Source organism: Akebia trifoliata, chromosome 2 (assembly GCF_017979445.1).
Source record: "Akebia trifoliata isolate Shusen 1 chromosome 2, ASM1797944v1, whole genome shotgun sequence".
In the NCBI taxonomy this organism is placed as follows: Eukaryota; Viridiplantae; Streptophyta; class Magnoliopsida; order Ranunculales; family Lardizabalaceae; genus Akebia; species Akebia trifoliata.
This window is the reverse complement of record NC_141376.1, coordinates 702,632-719,527: the sequence shown is the minus strand read 5'-3', so window position 1 is coordinate 719,527 and position 16,896 is coordinate 702,632. Positions and strand designations below refer to the sequence as shown.

The 16,896-nt window shown below is 35.9% G+C and overlaps 2 protein-coding genes across 2 annotated transcripts; both read left to right on the top strand.

The window, feature by feature from the left end:
• Nucleotides 1–392: 392 nt before the first annotated feature.
• Nucleotides 393–6,930, top strand: LOC147408545 (MLO protein homolog 1-like). The gene is made up of 14 exons (XM_086419365.1): nucleotides 393–867; nucleotides 1,020–1,077; nucleotides 3,397–3,653; nucleotides 4,073–4,189; nucleotides 4,272–4,332; nucleotides 4,447–4,532; nucleotides 4,617–4,691; nucleotides 4,833–4,921; nucleotides 5,150–5,199; nucleotides 5,304–5,344; nucleotides 5,438–5,611; nucleotides 5,799–5,834; nucleotides 5,998–6,126; nucleotides 6,372–6,930. The coding sequence occupies exons 1-14, from the start codon at nucleotides 739–741 to the stop codon at nucleotides 6,747–6,749; spliced, it is 1,680 nt and encodes a 559-aa protein (XP_086275491.1). The 5' UTR covers nucleotides 393–738; the 3' UTR covers nucleotides 6,750–6,930.
• Nucleotides 6,931–9,805: 2,875 nt separating this feature from the next.
• On the top strand, nucleotides 9,806–15,831 carry LOC147408544 (DHHC-type zinc finger family protein). Its single transcript, XM_086419323.1, has 10 exons — nucleotides 9,806–10,245; nucleotides 11,785–11,898; nucleotides 12,026–12,146; nucleotides 12,504–12,709; nucleotides 12,911–12,979; nucleotides 13,382–13,453; nucleotides 13,567–13,695; nucleotides 14,078–14,158; nucleotides 14,246–14,452; nucleotides 14,831–15,831. The coding sequence occupies exons 1-10, from the start codon at nucleotides 10,201–10,203 to the stop codon at nucleotides 15,761–15,763; spliced, it is 1,977 nt and encodes a 658-aa protein (XP_086275449.1). The 5' UTR covers nucleotides 9,806–10,200; the 3' UTR covers nucleotides 15,764–15,831.
• Nucleotides 15,832–16,896: the final 1,065 nt, after the last annotated feature.

Genomic DNA, 16,896 nt, shown 5'->3' with positions numbered 1-16,896 from the left:
AAAAAAAAAAAAAAAGTTGAATATGTAAATTTTTAGGATTTGTCATTTTTGTTTTATTTTGCATATGGGTGCTTGTTATTTATTATAGTTCTTGTGCAGCAATATCAGTCCTTGATTTGTTGATAGCGTCCATCATGATTTTCTTTTATCAACAAATGGTGGGCCTGCAACACATGATGTATTGATGAAAATGACACACCCAAAATACTCTCCAGACGTGGCATGTGCTATAACCATATATTTTATTTCTCGGGATACACATCTGTACGTCCTTCATAAATATGTACATATGTGTATCCTGAGAAAAAAGACGTATGATTCAAGACTTCTAACACGTGTCATATCAGGAGAGTATTTTGAGTATAACACTTGGGGGGAAGTCAGAAAATCATTACTTGGATGAAAAATGGTGAAGTCCTCCACAGGATAAACTCCAAGACCAAATAGTTTGGTTCCTGTTGATACCATGGGAGTTATGGTAAGTTGGTAACGATCAGCCAAACAATTCACAAACATGACAACAAAGCTGATGGTGTTGGTGTGATGAGATGGTCCCAACACTAGACGTTTAACATTTAGCTCTCTATTTTACAATCCTTGTTTGCTAAACTCACCATCTCTCCTATATTGTCAAGTCCTTGACATGGAAGCTTGCTTTGTTCTAAATTTCCTCCATAGTAGTAATAACTAGTGTGTTTGATCTTATATCTCTTGGTGAGGGATATAAATTACGTAGCAATGGCGCCCGCTGCTGCTGGAGGAGATCGAACGTTGAAGGAAACTCCCACATGGGCTGTGGCTCTTGTTTGTGCTGTCTTTGTTATCATCTCGGTGCTTATTGAACATGGAATTCATTCTCTTGGAAAGGTGCGTGTCTACACAAAACCCAATTCCCCTAATTAAGTAATTGGAAACATATTCACCAAATCATGCATATATACATATATGTTTGCATCTGTCCAATAGACCATATTAATTAATTTGATCTAAATTTATTCAATTCTTTCATCAAATTGCAGTGGTTCCAAACACGCCACAAGAAGGCCATGATTGAAGCACTGGAGAAAATTAAAGCAGGTATTTGCTATCTCATGCGAAAATCCAACTGTAGTTAAGAAAGTTATCTTCTAGATCTGTTTCCCATCTCCAGGGACGAAGCCAGGCCTTTGCCTATGTGGGGGGAGGGGGTAATCAACAGTAGAATTTTTTGTTTTCAGGGATAAATAAGAGTGAAAAAATAAATTGTGAGGGTAATAGTGACAGATGAAAATTTGTGACTACATCACTTATCCATAAAGTTTGAAAATTCTTGTGAGGGCACGTGCCGCCACAGCCCCGACTCTAAATTCATCATAAAAGCGCAATAGTTGGATTTCATATTTACACTTACAGTATCATATATTCTTACATAAGTTATTTTCCATGATGTCAGGGCAATCCCCTCCACATATACACATAGATTACATTACGTTCATACATGGGTTTTGTAAATATGTGCCCTAAGGGCAAACGTTAAACTGTATTAAATACACCACGAAAATAATCATTTGAGAATATTTTTGGTAAAACAAAATCTTTTGAGGGTATTTTTGGTAGAAAATTCAATATTTCAAGTGTATTTATTACACTGTAATGTGTGTGCAAGAGCCTTAATTTATGGGTGCACGTGGCATTGTCCCAGAGCTACCCTTGTTTGACGATTAGAAATTAGCTATTAAATGTGAGTCGTACTGGCGTGTAAACTTCGTTATTCACTGCGTTACACGCTACTGGGACACCCCCTCACGTACACCCCTGACGTGACGTGGCATGTGTTAAACCTTATATTTTTTTCCTTGGGTACACAACTGCACATATTTACGTGGCATGTGTTAAACCATATATTTTTTTCCTAGGGTATACAACTGCACATATTTATGGGATTTTAAGTTTTGTATCCCGAGAAAAAAAATCTATGCTTCTGACACATACCACATCAAGTGTATGTCAGAGGGGGGAGTCAGAAAATCACGACTCTTTCATTAAATATTAAATATTTATTAATCTACGGATGAGATTGAGTCTAACTTTGAAGTGGCAGCTAGACCTCTCTTTGCAACAGTTCACGTAATTTTTTATATTTATTTTACACACCTACATTTTTATTAATATTTGGAAAACCTCCTTGGAGACGCCACGTCCGTTGAGACTGATCATCAGGACCGTTGCGATCCCAGGATTTTTTTTTTCTCGTAATCAATTCCATGAGTGATTTTTCGCTCGCAATTCAGCAACCGTTTGACATGCAATGTAAATGAGGTAAGCAATAAAGAGACAATTTCTTTCACTTGTCCGCCGCAGCTCCTCTCCTGACAAATTTTAATAGGGACGTGATAAATCTAAACCCTAAAGATACGCGGTCGTGGATGAAGTGGCAAGGTCACATAACCATAGATCTTTTTCTTTGGGATACATAAGAAAAAAGATTTATGGGTCTGTGCCCTTGCTACATCCTCTGTGTAAGTATCACATATTTTTTAACTAATCTATTTATCATTAGTCATTTTAATTTTAAGATTTCAAATATTAAAATGGGTTGTTAGAACCACATGGCCTATCACATTGGTAATCTAATACCACATCCTTTTAGATTTTTTTATTTTTATTTTTAAAGAAGAGTTTTTCAAGTTTAATCTAAGGTGATGAAAATGAACAGTTATCGAACACCCAAATTTTAAATAAAAATTCAACAGTAAAATATAATCTTATTTAACTTTTTAATTTTAAAATTCATAGAATATGTCCTTTACATCCCCTTGGCATCAGGTCATGTTTTTGAATGCCACAAGTGATTCGAATAGGAAATTTCATTTTTCGAATGTGGGTACGAGAGAGAAATTGTTTTTTTATTGCTCACCTCATTTGTGCCACATGTCAAATGGTTGTTGGGCTGTGAACAAGAAATCACTCTCAGTTTGAGTCTTCTAAAGATTAATAAAATTTTTCCTAGGGATACACTTTTCATGGGAAAAGACATAACTTTTATTATGACACCAACTTTTACAATCATCTTCCTTAAATTAAATTTCTCCCACCAAAGTCATCTCCTAGAATTTCTTAGAAAGAGAGTTAACAAAAGAAACTCTAAAGTGAAAAAGGGAAGGATCAAGGAAATATGTAGAAAGAAGGAGAATAACAGATAGAAAGAAATTGATTTCAGAAATCCTATCGTAAATCTTAAATGTCAAAATTTTACTTTTTAAGAATCAAGGAAAGACATTATAAAATGGGGCCGGTCCATGAGATTATTGGGCCTAATTTTGAATTGCATCATTCCAGGCTTAGTTGTTCGGCCCATTCAAATATTGACAAGGCCTTGACCCAGTTAATTACCATCATATATCTTTTTATGTGCAGAACTGATGCTACTAGGATTCATCTCACTACTCCTCACAGTTGGTACAAAACCCATATCTAAGATCTGTATATCTGCCAAAGCTGGAGATACCATGCTTCCATGTAAGAAGGAAGACAACAAGGACAATAGCAAAAAAGGTTATGTTGGCAATGGTGACGATGGTGACGATAGAAGAAAGTTACTGTGGTTGGCCCACGATATGGTATGGCGTCGAGCTTTGGCTCCTGCGGGTGGAGACGACTATTGTGCTAAATATGTAAGTAATGCGCCTCTATTCTATCATGAACTCCTTTTACTCGAGCGGGCCCATGTTCTATTTTTCACTACTAGGAGTTACGACAATTGGGTTTGACCTCAATACATAGTGATGGAGTCATATGGTTTCACTGGAATGGTTCACATGGTTTAACCATGATCTTGGCTTTGTGTTATCCACCATGTTTAAGAAATATAGGGTGGGTGTCAGTGGCTCGAACATCCAAATTGAACCACTCTTAAGAAACCAAACTACATGGGCCTGTCTCATGTCCCAAATTCCATCAACAGTAAATTTTGATAATCGTTCCGTTTGGGGCCTTGACATTACATAAACATATTGCTATTTGATTATGATAATCTCATATGTTATTTTGTTTTAATTAGCACTAACTTCTGATTGTTCTTTGTTCATGTTAGCACAAAGTCCCATTGATTTCGCAATCTGGGGTGCATCAATTGCATATATTTATCTTTGTCCTCGCGGTATGTCACATTCTTTACAGTGTCATGACAATGGGTCTGGGACAAGCCAAAGTAAGCAATCCTCCTTACATTATAACTGTAACCCATTTCTCAATTGCACATTTTGTACTCTAATTTGTTGAGTGTCACCCAGATGAAGAAATGGAACTCATGGGAATTGGAGACAAACTCCATGGAATATCAATTCAATAATGGTACTTGTCTCCTTTGGATTATAATAATAATTATAAAAATAAAAATAAAAATAATTTTTTGTTTTTTTTGGTTAATTATAGTGATCTAACTGAGTTTGATCATTGTCCTTCTAGATCCTGAAAGATTTAGGTTTGCTAATCAGACCTCCTTTGTGAGGCGTCACACCGGTTTCTTAAGGGCACCAGGGATCAGATGGATTGTATGATTCATTCTTCTTTGTTTTGTTGATTCCATGGAATGTTTTACACTATTCTCATCCTTTTTTACTCCCTAAAATTTTCAGGTTGCTTTCTTTAGGCAATTCTTTGGTTCGGTGTCAAAAGTGGACTACTTGACCATGCGCCATGGATTCATCACTGTAAGATTCATCTCCATTTTTTCCTAGTACATGATTGTTACATACATGCATGAACATGATCAAAATCTTACTAAGTCCATAATTTCTTCAAGTTATGTAATTTATTTCCTTCTTTTCTGTTTAACCATATACAATATGCAGGCTCATTTGGCTCCAAACAGCAAATTTGATTTCCATAAGTACATTCAGAGATCCTTACAAGATGATTTCAAAGTAGTTGTTGGTATCAGGTCGGTATGTGTGTGTGTGGTGTGCATGCGCATTGGGCTTGGGGCAGGGATGGAAATGGGTCCAGCCTAGCTACCTGACATGACCAAATGGATTTTTACACCTTTCATGATGACCAATTTTTATTAGATTTGGATTGGGTTCGGATTGATCCGCACATGAGCCAATCCCAATCTCTTGCCTTGGCAAGTATATGTGATATTTCGCTAACATTGGATGTTCATTTGCAGTATCCCGCTGTGGATTTTTGCAGTCATTTTCTTGCTTTTGAACGTCTATAGTAAGAAATCTATCATCCCTTTCTCCTTTTTGTTCTTCTCTCTGTTCTTTTTTCACGAACAAGTCCATGATCTACCCCCTCATGGTTCTACACCTATTATGCAGAATGGTACACGCTTTCTTGGATCTCTTTCGTGCCACTCATAGTAAGACATGCCTTGTAGACCTTTCTCATTGCAACTAAATGTTACAAAACTCGATCTCGAGTGCAAATGTCTATCACCCTTCTTCTTTTACAGGTAATTCTCCTAGTTGGAATGAAGCTCGAACTCATTATAATGGAAATGGCTCATCAAATCCAAGACCGAAGCTCAGTAGTCAGAGGAGTTCCATTAGTAGAGCCTAGTAACAAGTTATTCTGGTTCAACAGACCCCAATGGATTCTCTTCTTGATACATTTCACCTTATTTCAGGTAGACTTTTGTGGATAAACCCTTCTATGGGTGCTTGGTAATGAAGTTTGAGTTGCCCAACACAAAGCAATATGTGCATAACTTAAAATCCATTACAAAACACCTCTTGCATTTAACAGATTCTTCTTTTTAAGTAGCTATTATTTTACAAATACATTCATAATGAAACATGCTTTTGATTTTACAGAATGCATTCCAGACGGCGTACTTTCTGTGGATATGTGTAAGTTAACAACTTTCGATCATTTTTTTTTTCTTTTGTATCATAGTTTTGCTTAGTTGAATACTAATTTGCTTAATAAGAAAAGTTTGATGAATATATCAACCTTTCATCTTTCCTTATAAATTAACTTCTTGTGTCCCAATGGGAGATTTCATGAATGCAGTATGAATTTGGGCTTACATCGTGCTTTCACGAAAACTTGGCAGCCATTTTGACGAGGGTTATCCTTGGGTTAGCCCTCCAGATCTTATGCAGCTATATCACATTCCCGCTCTATGCCTTAGTGACACAAGTGAGTTATTTTTTTTTCGACGGGTGGGGGGCGGGAGAGGAATAGAAGTACAAAAAAGAGAGCAAGCAAGAAACCAAAATTACAGTGCCATATGCATTTTAAAAAACGTGTATGCCACAATAATTTTGGCTTCTTGCACGTGTTGTTTGGTAAAATTCCTTCTTTTTTTTTCAACTACAACAATTTTAGCAGTAAGGATAAGTTGTGGCAATAGTGGTAAAATCTCCGGGGATGTGTCATTGCAGATGGGATCACACATGAAGAAAGCAATATTCGAAGAGCAAACAATGAAAGCTATTAAGAAATGGCGGAAAACAGCGAAGGATAGGAAGAAATTAAGGAAAACAGGAATTGATGGTTCCTCTGGATTCTTGAGTGGAGAGAACACTCCTAACATTGGTTCATCACCTATACATTTACTCCATAAGCACAATTCCTACCCTAGAGATATCGAAAGTGTTCCTAATTCTCCCATGTCTTACCTGTCTGAAACTGATCTTTCTGAGACCGAGCTTCCTAGTATGGTGAGTCGTGATGACCATGAAATAAGAAGATATGTTGATGATCATCCAAGTAGTGATGGAGAGATTCATGGTAGCGAATTTTCCTTTGCTAAGCGTTAAGAGGAAATGAGACATGTAAAAATCAAGGAATTATTGTATAATAAGTTTGGTAAGTTTTTATTAGTTTTGCTTATACATTGGTTGTAGCAAGGCTTCATAATGGTTTGTTAAAAGGCAGAAAAGAAGGTGGGGTTAAAGATTGGATCACCTGTTAATACATATATTAATGTTTTTTCTCTAATGGTTATAAAAAGTTCTTTTAGTATTTATGAAAATGGTCATATACACTACACTTTCTAATTATTCATTTTTATGAAAATGACTTATTTGTAATTTAAAATGTTAATTAAGAGGGTTCTAACTATAACAAAGTTCAAAAAAAAAAAAAAAAGAGAGAGAGAGAGAGAAAAAGGAAGAAGATATTTTTGTAATTTAAAAAAAATAAACGATCACAATTGAAGAATTGAGACATTGTAATTTTATTGGTTTTTTGGCCTTCCAAATTTTGGTGTCACCAAACACCCCGTTTAGCATTCTCTCATTATAATGGTGTATATTTATCAGTATTTCATAAAAATAAATAACTATTAAATTGGGTATACAATCATTTCTATAAGAATAATAATTTTATGACGCCTCCCCCCCTACAAACGCTTCTTGATGTGGCATGTGCTAGAAACATAGATTCTTTCCCTGGGATACATAATTGCACATATTTATGGGGATGTACATTTGTGTATCCCGAGGGGGAAATCTATGGTTCTAGCCTATGCCACATCAGGGGCGTATGGGGGCCTATGTCATAAGAGGCACCAGAAAATCACAACTCCTTTTATGAAACTTAGAAACACATGGCTAAATGATCAGTAACTTTTTGTAAAATTAATTAAAAATACATTATAAAAGGAAAAAAAATGAATTTTATTGGTGAATCTATTGAACAAATTGATTGGAATGATTGAATGTAAGTATTAGAAACGCATGGTTTTAAAATTCATCCTTACAAGATGAATTTTTTTTCTCCTTTTTAATTAAACATGTTTTACAATGAGATTTGCTCTAAAATCTAGAGAGCAAATAAACGATATATTGTGCAAGTTTATAAGGTGATCACTTATTAAAAAATTGTTTCTAGAGATATATTTATCATTTCCCCTTGCATAATTAGTGGAGTATCTAATCATGCTTAGTGATAATTGATTATTTCCATTTGAAATCATCCAACCTCGAAGGGTTGACTCAATGGCAATTTCGGACCGATAAGCAGTTAATGCCCATAGGTCATGAGTTTGATACCCAATATGAGCATTAATTCCTCAAAAGCCACCCAGGAGGGCACACCCTCACTTACCTGGTGTGTGTGATATGTAGACTTTGCACGTGTCCCGGAACTAATCCTCGGAAAAGATCATAATATATGGACTGGGCAAAAGCCCATATATGATCTAGAGGGATACCTGGTTATATAAAAAAAAATCACCCAATATACACAAAAAGGGCCTCTTACGATGATCAGAATTTTTAATGGTATGAATTCAATTTATCAAAGAAAAAGGGGGAGTGAGAGGAGATTTAGATCTCTATGGCTAAACGACACAAGTTATTGATGATCATGACAGATAACTAACCTTCACTGCCACTGCAGAGGTCATGCTTTGTTCATGGCTTCTGAATCAAGCCATCACACCTTCCACCCCTTTTGATATTCGAACCAACTAACCAAATAAAAATATAAAAATAAAGATTCCCACGCTTGACTTTCCTAAGTTAATGCATTTTAATATAGAAATAAGGTTCATAATCTCTCTCTACTTAAAATATTAACTTATCATGAATGTGTTTCCAATTAAAAAACACTAGCTTTTGTACATAAATCTGAACCCAGATTTTAATAAAACTCTTAGGACATTAAATATATGTCTTGGGGCAGCTCACTTAAGTTAAGCATCTTCACAAGTAAAAAATGCTTGTTATAGTCAAGGCAAAATTACCAAAACCTTCTTATAATTGAATGAAAATCACAAAATTGCCATAATTATCATCATGGAAGAAAATATTCCCCAATAGAACATAATGGACTTAGTTTATCGTCAATTTAGTTAGGGGACATTCTCAAATGATTTTGACTATCTGATCATTTCGGATAATTTTCGGTCCAACATTCGATTGTACATTAAAAGTATAATTCACATTTCCCATGCCAAAAGTTATGCCAAAGCATTAATTGAAGATGACTTGTTACTTGAAAGCCAAAAAGAATGTCATTATCATCAAAATTTATCTTTAAATCAACTAAATGAATTATGTTATTTCATTCTACTTTGTTCATAAAAAGTCTAATCGAGATTTATGTCAGGTGGTTGAGGATGTTTACATTCGATGGCAACCCACCTCTTTTATCAAATATAAGGAGAATATTATACAAGTAGAATTGACAGAAACAATATAATTTGTCAAAAAATGGAAAGGAAGTCGTGCTCGATGTGGGGCATCGTATCGATTGATTGATGATAGTAAATGTGGTGAATTTTGTGAAAACCTTCTAAATCTTTCTATAATCACATATAAATAATGCAATTATTTTTAAAAAGTTGAAAAAATTGATTATTGTATAACTGGTGTTTCCATAAATTCAAGGATATGGAGATTTTAGTAATTTTATCTATTTGAAAATAATAAATATAAAATAAAACGAGATCACCATTAGTGACTTGGTGTTGGTCATTAAATATCCGTCCTGCACGCCCAATGCTCCAAAATGGTGCCACATGGCAGTTTTTTTAAGGGTTTGCTTGCCTCTTGAGTCTTGAGTGTTCGAATTAGTGAATCTATCCATAACAAATATTTGATAGGTGATTTACAACCGTTGGATTTCAGCATTTGTACATCATTTTCCACTTCTATAAAAAAAATGGGTTCCAATATCATGATGAAAATGGTCAAATCGGACGGCTAAGAAGCACCCATTAAGAGGGTTGGAATAAGGATTAGTGGACCAAAGAGAAGTTCCACGTGTTACTATTTGGTGTGATAAAGAGACAAAACAGATGTTAGAGAGAAACAGCAAATGTTTCACTTGTAAAGTAAGTAAACTGGCCGTCTCACTCTTAATATTCTATAACAGAAATGTTGGATAAAACGCTGCGGTGAAAAGCACATTATCATCGAACATGGTAAAACCAGACTAAAACCTTCTTCTTCTGTGTCCAGGGCTCCTCGATCCACCATTCAAACTGCAGGAACCCTAGAAGAGATAATCAAATCAAGTTCATAGATCGTCTGAAAATAGGATTTGAACATATGGGTCGAGATTGAAATATCTCAAAACCGTTCAAGAACTTTGTTTTTCTGTGATCAAAATAGAAGAAAATGAAGAACAGATCAGTTCTGATTTAGCAGCTTTTTTACATTTAGGGCTAGAGATCTGCTCTGGGTTTCTTTGTTAAAGGCTTCTGTGTTCTTCTTTAACTGTTAATGCTGTTGATTTCGACATTTCGAATCGGTTTTTTTCATGGCTAGGCGTCATGGGTGGCAACTCCCTGCTCACACGTTTCAGGTACATCGTTATTTACTGATTTTTTTCTGATAATTTTTGGAAATTTTGAGTTTTTTTTTTTTGTTTGTTGTTTGTAGTATTTTGGTGTTCAATGGATTTATGGCGTTTTGCTGTTTATTGTTCGGTGATCCTTATTATCTTTTAAAAAACGGTTTTCAAATTTGGATTATGGAGATGTATCTCGTTTTCTTTATAGTGTTATTTTATTTGATTGTCTTCTTCGTTTCTGAAAGTTCTGCCCCTGAAGAGTTTCTAAGAGAATTCGACAATGTGGGTTTTGTTATTAATATATATTTGTAGTTCACGAGATGTGGAAGTTTTGCTTGGTCTGAGTTGCTAAATTGTCTATATTTCTTCAATATTTTGAAGAGTTTCTAAGTGACTTGGCTGAGGGATTTGTGTGGTGCAAAGTTCCCATGTAAGGTGTTAATGCCCTTGTGATGGAATTAGTGGAATTTTTAAAAAACCTTGATCTATCAATTTTTTTTACATGTACACCTCATGTTGATGCGATTGCACATTTCATTATAGTGGCTTAATTTCACTAAAAATGCTTAAGCCTCTATATAGTGAAGACACCTTGAATGGGAATGATTTGAGGCCGAGCTTCCGTAAGATGTGTGTCACCTGTTGGGTTTCAGAGTGCAAACACATCCTACTTTTCCATTGAAGCACTTCAATTGAATCAATATTTGTAATATCTTAGTTTATTCACTTCCATTGGGAATTGGAAATAAATATGTTGCAGTGGGAGATCAAATACCAGAGTAGAAGGATGTTATCTTGACTTCAAGATGTTAGGAAAATTTTGGCCGAGCACCCTTTGGTAACAATGATGAGTCATAATGTTGAATCTCATATATGGTCTGTTACACATTATACAAAAGGTCTAGTATTTAGATTGGTTAGTGAATAAAAAATGGTTTGCATCAACCTCTTGAATGGCTAGATATTTGTTTGTTTTATCAACTCTAGACCTACTTGGGTCAGTAGCAAGATAAGGTTCGTCTCTACGAGTTAAAGAATGGATCGTTTAAAATATACAGATTTTGGCTCATTCTTTTTACTATATCATTAACCACCATGGTGCTTACTACCTACTTCTATTGCAAGTTGCAACACAACAAAAAAACTAGCAAGTTTAAAGCTCTATTGTTCTAGGAATTAGGAAATAAGCAGTCCTTGATTGCATAATCATTTCTTGTTCAAACAAGATCTGGATTGGATTTAAATGGATTAATTTATCAACAGCCCTTCTTTTCCATTTTGTTACTTTTCCTTTTTTCTATTTTTTTTTTCTATAGATTTGATATTTGTGGATTATCTTTCAATTCAAAAAAATTTGCCTATCTTTTCATTCATTCTATTGGTTAAGAGACACGATGTATGGAATTATATTAAATAGTTTCAGGGTTTCTATGTCATGGATTGCTTGATAGTTTAGGAACCCCCAAAACCATTGCCATGAGCTATTGGGTGCTCTTCTGTGCTTTAATTGCTTTGTGAAACCTGCTTCATTCTTATCTTTCTCAATTGCAGGTTGTGGCTATAACTGTGTTTTTCTTGCTAGCTATTGCATTCTACTCCTTTTTTGCACCATTCCTGGGACATGTCATTTATGAATATGTGGCTATGGGTGTCTATACTTTCTTGGTAAGTACAGTTATTTCTGGGTGAGGCCAGTAGCATTTGGGTCTGCCCATTTCTCTCTTTATTAACTTAGTGGCATTTCGTGTTTCCTTTCTCTACTTGTTCCTTATTTCGCAATTTACGTTTTCAGGCACTTTCTGTATTCATTCTCTATGCTAGATGCACGGCCATCGACCCTGCTGATCCTGGAATTCTTATCGGGGCTGATGAAACATCAGCCTATAGGTCACACGATACAACCAATTTGCCGGGTTAGTGATTAATTTTATAACATATTCTGATTAAAGCGGAACATACATCCAGAGAGTTGGGACCTACTTGGAGAAAGCAACAAATATTGACCTAATTGAATTATTCATAAGACTAATCTAATGGATGGTCTGGAAAATGTGGAAAAGTGTCTTGGGAAAGTTCAAAGATCAGATGATCACATTTAAAGAATCTCGTTGATTTCTTTTAGGGTTCGCCTTGGTGGGGTTGTCTTCCTGGATTATTCCCCATGGATGGCTTCTTTCTTCTTTTCTTATTTGATATGAGTATACCTCTTTTGATTAAAATGAAGTTGTTTCTCTTTTCCTTATACTCAATACTTCATGGTATGCAATTAGGTAGTGCATCTTCAATTGGAGAGACCAGAAAGATAGGACTGAAAAATAGAGAAGAATCTACTAGGCATAATTTGAGCTTTTGTTCAGCGATTGAAGGCTTCTTTTGTGGGTTTCTGGTAAAAGAGGATTGTCGCAAAGATGACAATTTTATCCAAGAACAAGCATGTGAAGAAGATGCCTTGTTCTGCACCTTGTGTAACGCTGAGGTACGATACTTTGTCCACCAATGTTCTTTTGCTCGCATTGAACATATTCTAGTAATTTTTTTTTGATAAGTATTATAGTAATTTATATACTGGAACTACTTATATATATAAATGGTGCCTCTTCTGCCACCTTGAAGTTGTATATCTGATCCCAATTTACTTCACCAGACATATGATGCAGCAGTAACTTCTTTTTTGTAGGTGCGTAAGTTCAGCAAACATTGCAGAACTTGTGACAAGTGTGTCGATGGGTTTGATCATCATTGTCGGGTAAGTAAGCATTGTTCGTAACTGGAACTTTCCCACTGTGCATGGGTTGAGACTCCAATTTGATGAGTCACACATAGGAGATCTCCCTGGCTAAATAAAAGCCATCAGATGATCATGTTAATTTGATCCATCTAGTTATATTAGATGGTTAAAAAATATATAAAAGGAATCATTTATAAAGCAGACAAATTCAAATGGTTGAGATCATGCAATTTGATTGGTTTTCAGCAAAGAGAAATTCCCCTGGTTTGACCGATCAGAAAGTTGGACCTAACCCCCTATGTCTGCCACGTTTCTTGATATTCAGTTTATAAATGATAATTTCCTTTATAGTACTCTATATATGTACCTTTCTTCACTTTACTCTTGAAATGAATGTGGTTTGTAAACTTTGTGGTGCAGTGGTTAAATAATTGTGTTGGGAGGAAAAATTATGTCACATTTGTGTCGCTTATGGCAGTGAGTCTTGTTTGGGTAAGTAGTAAGATATGATGCTAGTTTCAGTTTCCCTTTTCAGTCATGGATGAAGCTTCTATTTTTCCCCAATCTAAGCTATGACTATATCTCCTTTCTCAAATTTTTTTCAGCTTTCAGTTGAATGTGGGGTTGGTATCGCAGTCCTAGTTCGATGCTTTACTGACAAAAAGGCTACTGAAAATCAAATAGTTGAGAGGCTTGGATTTGGGTTCTCGCGGCCCCCATTTGCTGCCATTGTGGTATGCATTGATAACTGGACCTTGCATGTCTAGTTTGTGGTTTCCCTTGTTTTTGTTTTTTTTTTCTTCTGTTGTTGAAAATTAGTTTTCATTTTTTTTTATCAGCTTTTTTCAAAAATTGGATTCTGATCCTCAACATGTGCACCGTCTATTAAACAAATGGGTGTGCAATTTGATGTATTGGCCTACCAGTGCTGCAAAATATGAAGTCTACTACAAACAATACTTGTACTAGCTGGATATTGCCTTGTATATTAAAATTATCACTGTTCTCTGATTCCCTTCAACTAGATTGGGAATATGGGATCAATGGAATTTTGGGTATTTCTCTATTATACTAGTTTCTTGAAATCTATTTTACTAAATGGTTCCTTTGTTTCAGGCCTTATGTACAGTTGTTTCCTTTCTGGCTACTGTACCATTGGGAGAACTATTTTTTTTCCATATAATTTTGATTCGAAAGGTGCGTTTGTTAAAACCTCTACAATACATCTTTCAACCACTTAAAAATATAAATACAAGAAAATCTGAATTTATAATCTTTAAACAGGGTATTACAACATATGAGTATGTGGTGGCTATGAGAACACAAAGCGAACCACCTGGGCCATCTGTAGATGGAGCGGAGCAGCAAAGTTTACCATCTTCACCAACCAGTTCTGCTGTCACTGCCTTAAGTGGAAGAAGTTCTCTCGGCTTAGGCTTGCAATATAAGGGTGCTTGGTGCACGCCTCCAAGAATTTTCGTGGACCATCAGGTATGATCTTATTCTTACTAACTTTAGATTACAGATGGGATAGAATTTGCTACGACGCTGCTGTAGCATCACTGTCCATGCACCTCAAGCTGCTTGAGGATCATTATATCACATATTCGTTGGTTGAAAACATTTGTCCTTATTTATTTTATTTTCCTACTTTTCAAAATTTTCTATTATATTTTAAGAGAACTTCTATTCCCACACCAACTTTTGCTAACGCCACCCCCAGATGTGTGCTAATTCTTTTGTGATTTACATGTGAATTGGGGTGGCGTTAGCAAAAGTTGGCATGGCCATAGAATCTCTTTATTTAAATAAACAAGGAATGTTTCTACAAAATAAAAATTTGTCTGCCTGCTTGTACCTAATAAACAGGATGAAATCATCCCACATCTGGGGCCTGGCCGTGTTCCATCAACAGTAGATCCAGATGCAATTGAGTCATCTGATAAGGGAAAAAAGTTGCCCCAACGTCCAGTCCGAATCAGTGCATGGAAGCTCGCAAAGTTAGATTCTAATGAGGCACAAAGAGCAGGCGCCAAAGCTAGAGCATCATCATCTGTTTTACGCCCTGTAAATTCCCGTCATCATCCATATGATGCCGATCAATTATCGAGTTCCAATATAAGCGGAAGAAGCAGTCCTATCAGTACTGACCATGGTGGATTCAACAACAGGGATGCTAGAACAGGGATGTTGAGGTTATCTCCTCGTAAGAGTTCTTATCCGCCAAGTCGTGCCAGCAGGGATGATCTCGAAACATGTGCTCACAGCCTTAGTAACTTCAGCAGTCCTCACCACACTAACAACCTTACCCCTTCTCCATTGGATCAACAAGTTTCTAATAGAGAACACTTCAACCCGATATATCAATCTTCTGCTGATCAATCTCCGTGGTCAGTAAAAACCAGTGACAGGACTGAGATCACCACACGAGACAGTTTAGAGAGGAACCCAATTAGGAAAAACAACCAAGGTGTCGCAGAGAACTCAAGATCCTCAGTTTTTTGGGATCCAGAAGCAGGACGCTTTATGTCCATGGCTTCTAGAACTAGGGGGTCTTCTTCACAGGTTACTGGAACTGAACTTTCATACACGGGTCAGTCCATATTCTTTGGTGGTCCTCTTGTAAACGAACTAGCTATAAGTGGTTCTAGGGATGGCAGTTTGTCAGGGTCCACCGGTTTGGAGAGAGGGTCCACGTTAGGCCATTATCAGCAAGGTAGATCAAGTAGGGGGGGTCAGCTTCCTGTGTTTGTTCCAAGTGATTCTCATGTAAACCAGTTTTCTTCTTCTAGATTACATTGAAGGCCTGATGGAAGAGACCACTTCAAGATATATAATGAGTTTGACTAACACTCTCTTTGGTTTCTTTCCTTCACTTTTGGGTAATTCTTGCATAAATCATGTTAGGAGGTGGCAGAGTTTACAATGTAGTTCTTGCGTGAATAGTCTCTGGAAAACTTGACAAGTCTAACCATGTATGACATACCTTTCCTGATGACAAAATTTGCTGACTCTATTGATGATCGTTAGAAGTAAGAGATTGGTACAAACAGGAATTTAAATATTAGGTAGATGTTGAATTTACATATATCTTGTCAATTTTCTAGCACTTCAAAAGATCTATGTGGGATGGATAGTTTTGTCTATTCTGGTGCAAGGGAGTTCATAAGGTTGTGATGCAGCCATTGTTTTAGATTTATCATCTTAAACACAAAGGACCCACGATTGAAGCTGTTGCAACGCTGGTGAATAACGAAGTCAACCTTACTCTTTAAGGAAAAAAAAATAAAAAACCATTTCAATCGACTATGTTTAGGGAGATCAGATCTCACATGTGCTTTTTAAAAGTATCTAACCTAAAATCATCATAGAGTATTCGGAGTTTGATCGAGAAAAGTGGTTTGAGGCTTGAAGAGAGACGAAGTGGATAAAGATGGATGAGAGAGCAGAGAAAAGTTACCAAGTCTACAAAAGGCTTAGAACTAAGAAGGGATTTTTTTGGGTAATGTAAAAGGAAAATCATTGATGTTAATATAGTTGTTCGGTTCTCGGTTTGATTTGGTTCTATATAAGGCCTAAACTAAGAATCAGATCAAATTATTGGTTTTCCATGTTCTAAACTTAGAATCGAACCAATTTTTTTTTTAAATCGAATCAAATTAGTCCAAAACTCTTGGGTTGGTTGAGTTCTCGATTTAAATTAGATCAAGTTGCACCCTTATCTTCTACAACCCTATGGCATCGGATTGTAGTTTTGGATGACAAAAATTGATGTGGTCGAGAAATTTTCTTTATTAACGCAGTAAAAAACTTATTTTTCTTATTTAGTACACTTTGAAGTAGGACCCACATCTAGAAAATGATTAAATACCTATAATACCTCATTCGAAGAGAATAGAGGTTGAGAAGAGAGAGATATGATAGATATTAATTTA